The 13,477-nt window shown below is 43.0% G+C and overlaps 1 protein-coding gene across 1 annotated transcript in view; it reads right to left on the bottom strand.

Moving 5' to 3' along the window:
• LOC149981400 (uncharacterized) overlaps positions 1-6,777 on the bottom strand; it is a 39,525-nt gene extending 32,748 nt beyond the window's left edge. Inside the window, exons 1-3 of the mRNA XM_090181962.1 lie at positions 6,765-6,777; positions 5,034-5,156; positions 4,374-4,920 (exon numbers count right to left, since the gene is read on the bottom strand). Of these exons, the coding sequence (XP_090038088.1) occupies positions 4,374-4,920; positions 5,034-5,156; positions 6,765-6,777 (683 nt within the window). The remainder of the gene's footprint in view (positions 1-4,373; positions 4,921-5,033; positions 5,157-6,764) is intronic.
• Between the last annotated feature and the right edge of the window lie 6,700 nt (positions 6,778-13,477).

The following is a 13,477-nucleotide window of genomic DNA, read 5'->3' as shown; positions in this document are numbered from 1 at the left end:
TCTGGGTACATTTATAAATAGAGAGCATGTACGGCAAGGTACGTGGTACAGCCATGCAGGCAATTTATGACGCCATGGCCCTTTAGGAATGAGCTTTGAATCATTTGAAGAAACTGTGCTTGTGTCCCAAATGGCATCCTATTCCCTTTATAGTGCATTACTTTTAACCAGAGCCCATTGGGTTCTGGTCAGAAGTAGTGCACTATGTTGGGAATAGGGTTCCATTCTGGACATAGTTTATATCTTACACTGTATTTTTCACATAGAGAATGAGTTGCCCAGGTGGATGGTGATAATCTAGTTAGGTCTGAGTGTTTCTCCCCCCAATCCTCAGATGACCCTAAATGACCTGAGAGGGATTGATTTTACTGCCCAACCCCTGGTAACCATTGTCTGATGCATATTAACCTGAGCCAGAGGGAGAGTATCAGGGGACAGGGCCGAGCCTCAGAGAGCACAGGTCTGATGTTCTCTGGTCAACTGAGAGACAGAGCCATGGCCGAAATGGCACCCTATACCTGTTTATATTGCACAACTTTAGACTTCTGATCAGAGCCAAAAGTAGTGCACTACATAGAAAATAGGGACATTTGGGAAGCGGTCAGGAGCATTGACCAGTGGTCTATCCCCACCACACCGTATCATTGTATTTTCCTCCTCTCTCTGAATTTGCTGCAGCTTCACAGAGGACCCGGCTGGCTGAGTGATGTACGGTTGTGACTCCTTTACCCGGTGGTGAGATGAACGATCCCACTGACTAACTCTGATAGATCGGCTGCGGAGGGCGAGAGGCTTGGAATGACTTAGGGCCAGTGAGGAAGCTGTAATTCAATAGGCCAATTTTCAGGGATCGGGGTCCCTACAGAGGTGTCAGCCTGCTTGACACATGGAGGGAGACAGCGGGGGGGGGGGGGGGGGGGGGGGGGGAGGGATTCTGTGCCCTGGGTCTGATTAGCACACCAGGGGGAAGGAACATGTTCAGACCCTTCTCTCCCTCCCATGTGTCCTGCCTGGGGGCTAATCTGTGTCATAGTCTTTGTGTCATACAGACTGGGGGAGAGGAGCCACCGAGGCAACTAGGGATCCATTGGTGATCCCTATTAATTCCCCCTGTACCATCATTATTCATACCTTAGGTGTTTTAATTCATATGGCTGGATATATTTGCACTGTGTTGTTAGGCCCAAGAAGGGCATTATCACTTTTGTACAACAGGACACCAACATTTTCAAATAATGATTGAGACATTTTCATAAAATAATGTATTTTTATTAATTTATTCACACTATTTCATCCCTTCCACGAGGATGAAATAGCCAGCTGGTCGTTCGTTCTATCGGTTCGGTTGCTAGAGCCTCAAACCAATGGTTCAGTCCTTTCATTCTGTAACGCTCGTCCTCTTCTTCTGACGAGGAGTAAGAGAGATCGGACCAATTTGCAGCGTGGGAAGTGTCCATAACGTTACTTTATTTGCAAGAACACTGAACTACAAAATAACAAAGTGAAAGAACGAAACAAACAAAACAGTCCCGAGTGGCACAAACACGGAAAACAATCACCCACGACTCAAAAGTGAAACCAGGCTACCTAAATATGGTTCTCAATCAGGGACAACGATTGACAGCTGCCTCTGATTGAGAACCATACCAGGCCAAACACAGAAATCCCAAATCATAGAAAAAGGAACATAGACAACCCACCCAACTCACGCCCTGACCATACTAAAACAAAGACATAACAAAAGAACTAAGGTCAGAACGTGACATGTTCTATATCTGTGGACGTGACCTAGTCGTTCATTCTAAATGTTCCATTGCCAGTTCTTATCCCTTGTTTGCTAGCTAACCAACTACGACTAACTTGCAGTCACGTCAAAAAGTGAAGCCAGAATAACAGCAAAGTAGCTGTATTTGCAGTTGATTAAGCTGTTTTCTAGTGACATTTATTTGGGTACATCCATAACAATGAGCTAATGAGGCGTGATTTCGCCTGGCAGAGAAAATGTGCCCACTCGTCAGGATACTATTGTTCAGAAGAGCTAACCAACAACACAGCTAACACAATCACTTCAAACTGAAGCTGTTAAGACTGCAAACTAGCTGCACTTTGTTTCATTTGACCTTTTCTCAATTGACATTTCTTTGTACAGTGGGGAGAACAAGTACTTGATACACTGCCGATTTTGCAGGTTTTCCTACTTACAAAGCATGTAGAGGTCTGTCATTTTTTATCATGGGTACACTTCAACTGTGAGAGACAGAATCTATAACAAAAATCCAGAAAATCACATTGTATGATTTTTAAGTAATTCATTTGCATTTTATTGCATGACATAAGTATTTGATACATCAGAAAAGCAGAACTTAATATTTGGTACAGAAACCTTTGTTTTCAATTACAGAGATCATACTTTTCCTGTAGTTCTTGACCAGGTTTGCACACACTGCAGCAGGGATTTTGGCCCACTCCTCCATACAGACCTTCTCCAGATCCTTCATGTTTCGGGGCTGTCGCTGGGCAATACGGACTTTCAGCTCCCTCCAAAGATTTTCTATTGGGTTCAGGTCTGGAGACTGGCTAGGCCACTCCAGGACCTTGAGATGCTTCTTACGGAGCCACTCCTTAGTTGCCCTGGCTGTGTGTTTCGGGTCGTTGTCATGCTGGAAGACCCAGCCACGACCCATCTTCAATGCTCTTACTGAGGGAAGGAGGTTGCTGGCCAAGATCTCGCAATACATGGCCCCATCCATCCTCCCCTCAATACGATGCAGTCGTCCTGTCCCCGTTGCAGAAAAGCATCCCTAAAGAATGATGTTTCCACCTCCATGCTTTACGGTTGGGATGGTGTTCTTGGGGTTGTACTCATCCTTCATCTTCCTCCAAACACGGCGAGTGGAGTTTAGACCAAAAAGCTCTATTTTTGTCTAATCAGACCACATGACCTTCTTCCATTCCTCCTCTGGATCATCCAGATGGTCATTGGCAAACTTCAGACGGGCCTGGACATGCGCTGGCTTGAGCAGGGGGACCTTGCGTGCGCTGCAGGATTTTAATTCATGACGGCATAGTGTGTTACTAATGGTTTTCTTTGAGACTGTGGTCCCAGCTCTCTTCAGGTCATTGACCAGGTCCTGCCGTGTAGTTCTGGGCTGATCCCTCACCTTCCTCATGATCATTGATGCCCCACGATGTGAGATCTTGCATGGAGCCCCAGACCGAGGGTGATTGACAGTCATCTTGAACTTCTTCCATTTTCTAATAATTTGTGCCTTCTCACCAAGCTGATTTCCTATTGTCCTGTAGCCCATCCCAGCCTTGTGCAGGTCTACAATTTTATCCCTGATGTCCTTACACAGCTCTCTGGTCTTGGCCATTGTGGAGAGGTTGGAGTCTGTTTGATTGAGTGTATGGACAGGTGTCTTTTATACAGGTAACGAGTTCAAACAGGGGGAGTTAATACAGGTAATGTGTGGAGAACAGGAGGGCTTCTTAAAGAAAAACTAACAGGTCTGTGAGAGCCGGAATTCTTACTGGTTGGTAGGTGATCAAATACTTATGTCATGCAATAAATGCAAATGAATTACTTAAAAATCATACAATGGGATTTTCTGGATTTGGACCTCTTCATGCTTTGGAAGTAGGAAAACCTGCAAAATCGGCAGTGTATCAAATACTTGTTCTCCCCACTGTATATATCCATGAAAATGATGCCGGCTGATTCATGATTTCGACTGGCTGAGAAACGCTGTCTGCTTGTTTGTCTCGTCCCGACTCATTTATTACTATGGGACAGCAGGAGATGTGAATATTAAAACAATGTTGCAAATGTTGGAGAGACAGAGAGCAAGATTTATACAAATCTAGGCTGTTGAAAACTAAATGTTATTCATAAAGAAAGGTGAGAATGTCTAGATGCTTTTTATAGTGGAGATCAAGTTTATAAATTATTTGGCTGGGTTGATGAGACAGAGAATTGTGTAGTCAGATGGAACAGAGTAAATGGGCATTTTAACATCATAGATGGGGCCAGTGGTAACTTGTGGAATAGACACCGGCTGGAAAGAGCTTTAGCCAATCAGCATTCAGTATTAGACCCACTCGTTGTATAAAGTTAGAATAACGCTACAGTTCATGCTCTGTTTAAGAAGTGTTCATCAAGGCAAAAGTCTGTTTAGGATCTAGGGCTGTTTCGTAACCTGAGGATGTCTTAACTATTACATGGTATCTACTGATGACTGTTTTCTCCCACTGAATTCTTTTTAATATGGTGAAGAAAAGGAGTCATGGTATAGGCTTTGCTCTAATCGTATCGTTGCACAAGCTGTGTGAGGAGGAAGCAGCAATTGGAGTGCCTCCCACATCAACTCCCACACCACACATAGAGCAGTTGACAACGCTGGGAGGAGAGAAAACCTGCCTTACTGAGAAGAGAACGCTGGGAAGAGAGAAAACCTGCCTCACTGAGAAGAGAATGCTGGGAAGAGAGAAAACCTGCCTCACTGAGAAGAGAACACTGGGAGGAGAGAGAACCTGCCTCACTGAGAAGAGAAAGCTGGGAAAGAAGAAAACCTGCCTCACAGAGAAGAGAACGCTGGGAGGAGAGAAAACCTGCCTCACTGAGAAGAGAAAGCTGGGAAAGAAGAAAACCTGCCTCACAGAGAAGAAAACGCTGGGAAAGAAGAAAACCTGCCTCACAGAGAAGAGAACGCTGGGAGGAGAGAAAACCTGCCTCACTGAGAAGAGAAAGCTGGGAAAGAAGAAAACCTGCCTCACAGAGAAGAAAACGCTGGGAAAGAAGAAAACCTGCCTCACAGAGAAGAAAACGCTGGGAGGAGAGAGAACCTGCCTCACTGAGAAGAGAACGCTGGGAGGAGAGAGAACCTGCCTCACTGAGAAGAGAAAGCTGGGAAAGAAGAAAACCTGCCTCACAGAGAAGAAAACGCTGGGAGAAGAGAACCTGCCTCACAGAGAAGAGAACACTGGGAGGAGAGAACCTGCCTCACTGAGAAGAGTACACTGGGAGGAGAGAAAACCTGCCTCACTGAGAAGAGAACGCTGGGAGGAGAGAAAACCTGCCTCACTGAGAAGAGAACACTGGGAGGAGAGAAAACCTGCCTCACTGAGACGAGAACGCTGGGAGGAGAAAACCTGCCTCACTGAATCAAATCAAATCAAATGTTTTTGGTCACATACACATGGTTAGCAGATGTTAATGAAAGGGTAGCAAAATGCTTGTGCTTCTAGTTCTCCAACAACTACCTAATACACACAAATATGTAATATCTGGATGAGCGATGGCAGAGCGGCATAGGCAAGGTGCAATAAATGGTATAAAATAAAGTATATACATATGAGATGAGTAATGTAAGCTATGTAAACAATATTAAAGTGGCCAGTGATTGGGTCTCAATGTAGGCAGCGGCCTCTGTGTTAGTGATGGCTGTTTAACAGTCTGATGGCCTTGAGATAGAAGCTGTTTTTCAGTCTCTCTGTCCCAGCTTTGATGCACCTGTACTGACCTCGCCTTCTGGATGGTAGCGTTGTGAACAGGCAGTGGCTCGGGTGGTTGTTGTCCTTGATGATCTTTTTGGCCTTCCTGTGACGTCGGGTGGTGTAGGTGTCATGGAGGGCAGGTAGTTTGCCCGCGGTGATCCGTTCTGCAGACCTCACTACCCTCTGGAGAGACTTGCGGTTGAGGGTGGTGCAGTTGCCGTACCAGGCTGTGATACAGCCCGACAGGATGCTCTCGATTGTGCATCTGTAAAAGTTTGTCAGGGTTTTGGGTGACAAGCTGAGGAGAAACAATGCTGGGAAGGGAGAAAACCTGTCTCACAGAAATGGTATGCTCTATTATGATCTCATTATGAGCTGCTCAATCGACACTCCTCCTCCGATGGTTTACAGCGAAATCTCCCCTCTGTGGAAATCTGAACTTAAAATGAAACTCTTGCTTTGCAAGAACTGTCCTTATATGCCTCCCTGTCTCTCTAATTCGCAGGAAGTTCAAAAAGTTCATTTAGCCATCTGTGTTGTGCTTAGCAACGCTCCATACTTCGTCATGGGGAGGGAGACGTTGCATCAAAAGACGGGAGGGAGTGATGAATGAACTTGTACAGGAAGTGAGTCAGCTGTCAGCCTCATCTCTAAATCCATCCTCTACCTGAGAGTATTAGTCACGGCCAGGCCATATCTTCTTTATTTTCTTCTCACCTCTCTCTCGCTCTCTTTCTTCTAACCCCTCAGTCTCTCACCTCTCTCTCTCACTCAGTCTCTCACCACTCTCTGTCTCTTCTTATGACCCCTCAGTCTCTCACCTTTCTCTATCTCTCTCTCTCTCTCTCTCTCTCTCTCTCTCTCTCTCTGTCTCGCTCCATTCTCTCTCTCTCTCTCACTCAGTCTCGCTCCATTCTCTCTCTCTCTCTCAGTCTCGCTCCATTCTCTCTCTCTTTCAGTCTCTCCCCACTCTCTCTGTCTCTTCTTCTGACCCCTCAGTCTCTCACCCTCTCTCGCTCCACTCGCTCTGTCTCGCTCAGTCTCTCACCACTCTCTCTCTCTCGCTCACTCTCACCACTCTCTCTCTCTCTCTGTCTCTTCTTCTGACCCCTCAGTCTCACCTCTCTGCCTGTCTATTTTGTCTCTCTTCCTGCTTTCAGATGGGATTCACGGTATTTTTGCCTGTAAAAAAAATGTGGGACGTGTTTATATGACCCCTTTACAAACAGGCCCATATTTAGCACATTCTTGCCTGCATACACCTTTCATACCCCCCGAGCGCATGCCGGCATGCCAGTGAGGAATCGTTGCAGTGGTGTGCAGATGTTGGTGGGTGTCTATTTGAATAAATCCACTGAATATACACCATCAAAAATAAATCCATCATATTTTCAGTTGAATTATGTTAAATCCGAATTCATTTAAACAATAGTTCATTAAAACAGACAAGACACCTACCCCGGTCCCAGTCAAGACACATATTTTGTAGTAAGAATATAATGGAATACAGACATTTTCCACAACTTGTGTCACAGGAACGTGTTGAACCGCTGTCATATATATATATATATTTTTTTAAAGTTAGGTTTTGAAGTGCCCAAGCTTGTTTGATCCACGTTTAATCTCTTCACTCCCCTCAAGCCACTTTGTTAAGGAGCAGGCGTACGGTTTTAAATTGAGAGTATATTTATCATTGAAAATAAGAGCAAACCTATTTTAAAAAGCATGTGAGTCTCGTGTTCATATTCCACATCCCCCACGGGCCTTTGGAGTTGCATGCATGTGATTAAAATATAGGCCAAAATATAGGCAAAATAATAGACCAACACTTGATTTGGGCTACATTATTGTGTGCTAAATCAGTGATAGATGAGCTAAATAATACATGAGCTATACCACCTCCACTTATTTGCCCAGCCAGAAACCAATTAAAAGTTATTTGGGATCGGTGTCCCTTCCACGGGACAGTTGAGCTAACGTAGGCAAGTGCAATTAGCATGAGGTTGTAAGTAACAAGAAAATTTCCAAGGACATAAGCTTTCTGCCAATATCAGATGTCCAAATTCTTGTTAATCTAACTGCACTGTCCAATTTACAGTAGCTATTACAGTCAAAGAATACCATGCTATTGTTTGAGGAGAGTGCATAATTTTGAACATGAAGAGTTATTACTAAACAAATTAGGCACATTTGGGCAGTCTTGATACAACATTTTGAACAGAAATGCAATGGTTCATTGGATCAGCCGAAAACTAGGCATATACCCTGCTGCCATCTAGCGGACAAAATCTAAATTGCACCTTGGCTGGAATAATACATTGTGGCCTCTTGCATTTCAAAGATGGTACAAAACAAATACAAAAGAACGGTTGTTTTTTTCTTTGTATTATCTTTTACCAGATCTATTGTGTTATATTCTACTACATTCCTTTCACATTTCCACAAACTTTAAAGTGTTTCCTTTCAAATGGTACCAAGAATATCGTTATCGTTGCTTCAGGGCCTGAGCTACAAGCAGTTAGATTTGGGTAAGTCATTTTATGCGTAAATTGAAAAAGAAGGGGGTAATCCTGAAGAGGTTTTAACCTACTGTATACAGGCGGAGATTCAGTGAAACAAAAATCACATTGAGACAAGTCAGTGAAGTCACAGGCTTTTGGTAGGGAGTAGTCCTAGGCTGCTAAGTGAATGCGAGTGAAAAGCAAAATAATCCACTTGTTAAACTAAATAACACAACAAAATGTTGTAATAAATTAGCCAACTGGACAAGATAATCATGAGCAGCACTCACCTCAACTTAACATGAATACAAAAATCTGCTATTGATTGATTAAGACGAGTCCCCATTGTAATGAATACTCCGGGAGAAAAATATGTAGATTCACATGCAGAGTGCAGCAGGTGTTTATTTCGCAGAAGGCAGGAATCGTGGTCACAGGCAGGCAATGGTCATACACAGGTAGGCAATGGTCATACACAGGCAGGCAATGGTCATACACAGGTAGGCAATGGTCATACACAGGCAGGCAATGGTCATACACAGGCAGGCAATGGTCATACACAGGCAGGCAATGGTCATACACAGGTAGGCAAACAGGCAGGTGAATCAAAACTAGGACTGAAGGCTCGTTCTCACAAACGAGCTATTAAAACGATTAGTAGAGTCAAAACAAACAATACCTCACAAAGGTACAAACAGAATGAACTGAACTAAATAAGGAGCTGATGAGACCAGGTGAGTAACTAACACAGGTAAAATCAATGAACAAAAATGCAAGACAGGGCTACGTTCAAGAACACAAAGAAACATGTCTACGTTCAAGAACATAACAAAACAGAACACAAGGTTGACTAAGAAAATAAATACAGAACCTTACACCCATGCTTGTCTCAAAGCAGCGCAATGCCGCTGTCCCAATCAAAATAGTGCTGAAGTTATCATCCAGTTGACCAGATGGGAAAGGCTATTGCTTCAAATGTATTACGACGATTGGATGACTTTGGGAGTTTCAGTAAAACATGCCTTTATTTGCATTAGTCTACTTTATTCCAATACTTTTGTCATTCAGTGATATTTATTCCCTCAATATTTCTTTATGGATCCACCCAGTTGTGGTTAAGAAAACATTGCATGTGTAAGTGGTTGGCTATGTGAAGAGATTGGCGAAGTGACATGCCTCGCAAACTTAAAACTGAAATACTGCTTGCCAATGCCACTTCAGCATTACGGTTATGTTCCATAGTAAGCCTCAGGCAGAAGTTTACGAAATGATTACTATGTCATTAGGTGGAAGTAAACATTTCCGCTTTGATACCGGTAATACCTTTCCGATATGAGGAAAAAGCAGAAAAAAGTTGGCGGTGTGGTAAATTTGGCTGAAAAACGTCTTGGTATGAAAGGGATATACAGTATCTCTGCCCTCTGTGTCTCTCTTTCTATATTTCTCTATTTATCTGTTTCTCTCCCTCTCTCTGCCCTCACGCTCTCTCGCTCTCTCCCACATCCTCCCCAGCGACGCGGCCCTATCTTCAGGGCTATCCCTCCTTCCCTCCTCTCCACACCCAGTTTCATGTATTGCTGCGAGCCATGTTGTTGATATTTTAAGAGGGGTAAAACCCTCAGCAGAAAAACCAAATCTCACATGCCCCAGCCAGCTTCTAACACACACACACACAACACACACACACACACACACACACACACACACACACACACACACACACACACAACACGCACACACACTTACTCCAGGCCAGTCATGTAGGTCGATGTAGACAGCTCTAACACGCTCTCACAAGCCTCCCTGGAAACACAGACAGAGAGGTCGATTGCTGTTTCCATAAGTGCGTGTTTTGTCTGGGCCTGCCTGCTGAGGTGACTGGATTGGATTCACCTGTGGAGAATATGCTGGTGTGAGGCAACCACAGTTACAGCTCTCACACACGCACCTACGAATGCATGAGCACACACATGCATGTGTATACATAAACTTGCACACACACACACACACACAGACAGACAGACAGACAGACAGACAGACAGACAGACAGACAGACAGACAGACAGACAGACAGACAGACAGACAGACAGACAGACAGACAGACAGACAGACAGACAGACAGACAGACAGACAGACAGCCAGCCAGACAGACAGACAGACAGACAGACACACAGACACACAGACACACAGACAGTGGATGTTAATTAACATTTTCCTGTTTCCCTCTGTACCCCGGCCAAACAATTTCAGACACTGTAAATTCAACTCATAATGACGACGTAGTGGTGTATTATATTTACACAGTGTAAAATCACCTCCTAATGAGGACTTAGTGGTGTATTATATTTACACAGTGTAAAATCACCTCCTAATGAGGACGTAGTGGTGTATTATATTTACACAGTGTAAAATCAACTAATAATGGTGTAGTGGTGTATTATATTTACACAGTGTAAAATCACCTCCTAATGAGGACGTAGTGGTGTATTATATTTACACAGTGTAAAAATCATCTAATGACGACGTAGTGGTGTATTATATTTACACAGTGTAAAATCAACTAATAATGGTGTAGTGGTGTATTATATTTACACAGTGTAAAATCACCTCCTAATGAGGACGTAGTGGTGTATTATATTTACACGGTGTAAAAATCATCTAATGACGACGTAGTGGTGTATTATATTTACACAGTGTAAAATCACCTCTTAATAAGGACGTAGTGGTGTATTATATTTACACACCATAAAATCACCTCCTAATTTTTTTATTTAGTTATTTTATTTCACCTTTATTTAACCAGGTAGGCAAGTTGAGAACAAGTTCTCATTTACAATTGCGACCTGGCCAAGATAAAGCAAAGCAGTTCGACACATACAACGACACAGAGTTACACATGGAGTAAAACAAACATACAGTCAATAATACAGTATAAACAAGTCTATATACGATGTGAGCAAATGAGGTGAGATAAGGGAGGTAAAGGCAAAAAGGCCATGGTGGCAAAGTAAATACAATATAGCAAGTAAAACACTGGAATGGTAGATTTGCAATGGGAGAATGTGCAAAGTAGAAATAAAAATAATGGGGTGCAAAGGAGCAAAATAAATAAATAAATTAAATACAGTAGGGAAAGAGGTAGTTGTTTGGGCTAAATTATAGGTGGGCTATGTACAGGTGCAGTAATCTGTGAGCTGCTCTGACAGTTGGTGCTTAAAGCTAGTGAGGGAGATACAGTGCCTTGCGACAGTATTCGGCCCCCTTGAACTTTGCGACCTTTTGCCACATTTCAGGCATCAAACATAAAGATATAAAACTGTATTTTTTTGTGAAGAATCAACAACAAGTGGGACACAATCATGAAGTGGAACGACATTTATTGGATATTTCAAACTTTTTTAACAAATCAAAAACTGAAAAATTGGGCGTGCAAAATGATTCAGCCCCCTTAAGTTAATACTTTGTAGCGCCACCTTTTGCTGCGATTACAGCTGTAAGTCGCTTGGGGTATGTCTCTATCAGTTTTGCACATCGAGAGACTGACATTTTTTCCCATTCCTCCTTGCAAAACAGCTCGAGCTCAGTGAGGTTGGATGGAGAGCATTTGTGAACAGCAGTTTTCAGTTCTTTCCACAGATTCTCGATTGGATTCAGGTCTGGACTTTGACTTGGCCATTCTAACACCTGGATATGTTTATTTTTGAACCATTCCATTGTAGATTTTGCTTTATGTTTTGGATCATTGTCTTGTTGGAAGACAAATCTCCGTCCCAGTCTCAGGTCTTTTGCAGACTCCATCAGGTTTTCTTCCAGAATGGTCCTGTATTTGGCTCCATCCATCTTCCCGTCAATTTTAACCATCTTCCCTGTCCCTGCTGAAGAAAAGCAGGCCCAAACCATGATGCTGCCACCACCATGTTTGACAGTGGGGATGGTGTGTTCAGGGTGATGAGCTGTGTTGCTTTTACGCCAAACTTAACGTTTTGCATTGTTGCCAAAAAGTTCAATTTTGGTTTCATCTGACCAGAGCATCTTCTTCCACATGTTTGGTGTGTCTCCCAGGTGGCTTGTGGCAAACTTTAAACAACACTTTTTATGGATATCTTTAAGAAATGGCTTTCTTCTTGCCACTCTTCCATAAAGGCCAGATTTGTGCAATATACGACTGATTGTTGTCCTATGGACAGAGTCTCCCACCTCAGCTGTAGATCTCTGCAGTTCATTCAGAGTGATCATGGGCCTCTTGGCTGCATCTCTGATCAGTCTTCTCCTTGTATGAGCTGAAAGTTTAGAGGGACGGCCAGGTCTTGGTAGATTTGCAGTGGTCTGATACTCCTTCCATTTCAATATTATCGCTTGCACAGTGCTCCTTGGGATGTTTAAAGCTTGGGAAATCTTTTTGTATCCAAATCCGGCTTTAAACTTCTTCACAACAGTATCTCGGACCTTGCACGCCCAATTTTTCAGTTTTTGATTTGTTAAAAAAGTTTGAAATATCCAATAAATGTCGTTCCACTTCATGATTGTGTCCCACTTGTTGTTGATTCTTCACAAAAAAATGCAGTTTTATATCTTTATGTTTGAAGCCTGAAATGTGGCAAAAGTTCGCAAAGTTCAAGGGGGCCGAATACTTTCGCAAGGCACTGTAAGTGTTTCCAGTTTCAGAGATTTTTGTAGTTCGTTCCAGTCATTGGCAGCAGAGAACTGGAAGGAGAGGCGGCCAAAGAAAGAATTGGTTTTGGGGGTGACTAGAGAGATATACCTGCTGGAGCGTGTGCTGCAGGTGGGAGATGCAATGGTGACCAGCGAGCTGAGATAAGGGGGGACTTTACCTAGCAGGGTCTTGTAGATGACATGGAGCCAGTGGGTTTGGCGACGAGTATGAAGCGAGGGCCAAGGCTAATGAGGACGTGGTGGTATTATTTGACAGAGGGAGGGTTAAGTCCTTTCATACTATAGCCCAGGGCAAGTAAAGAGCAACCAGTGTGTTTATCATACAACCAGTGTGCTTATCATATAAGCCAAGTGAGAAAATAACCACAATATTCCTTGTTTAGTCTATGCATTAATCAGTTGTGCAAAGTCCTTAAGTAAAAATAACACTTAAGTCGTTTTTGGGGGTAACTTTTACTTCACTACATTCCAAAAGAAAATATCATACTTTTTGCTCCATACATTTTCCCTGACTCCCAAAAGTACATTTTGAATGCTTAGCAGGACAGACAATTGTCCCATTCACACACTTATTTTAAGCAAACCAGACGGCACAACTGTTAAAAAAATGGCTAGGGCGAGCCATGGGCACACTCCAACACATTATTTACAAACAATGCATGTGTGTTTAGTGAGTCCTTTAGATCAGACGCAGTGGGGATGACCAGGGATGCTCTTTAAATAAGGAATTTGAAATGAATTATACTTACTTTTGATGCTTTAGTATATTTGAGCATATACATTTACTTTTCATTCTTAAGTGTATTTAA

This window comes from Oncorhynchus mykiss, chromosome 8, assembly GCF_057628025.1.
Source record: "Oncorhynchus mykiss isolate SJ-2025 chromosome 8, ASM5762802v1, whole genome shotgun sequence".
Taxonomy (NCBI): Eukaryota; Metazoa; Chordata; class Actinopteri; order Salmoniformes; family Salmonidae; genus Oncorhynchus; species Oncorhynchus mykiss.
The sequence above is the reverse complement of the archived record's forward strand: the minus strand, read 5'-3'. Positions and strand labels throughout refer to the sequence as shown.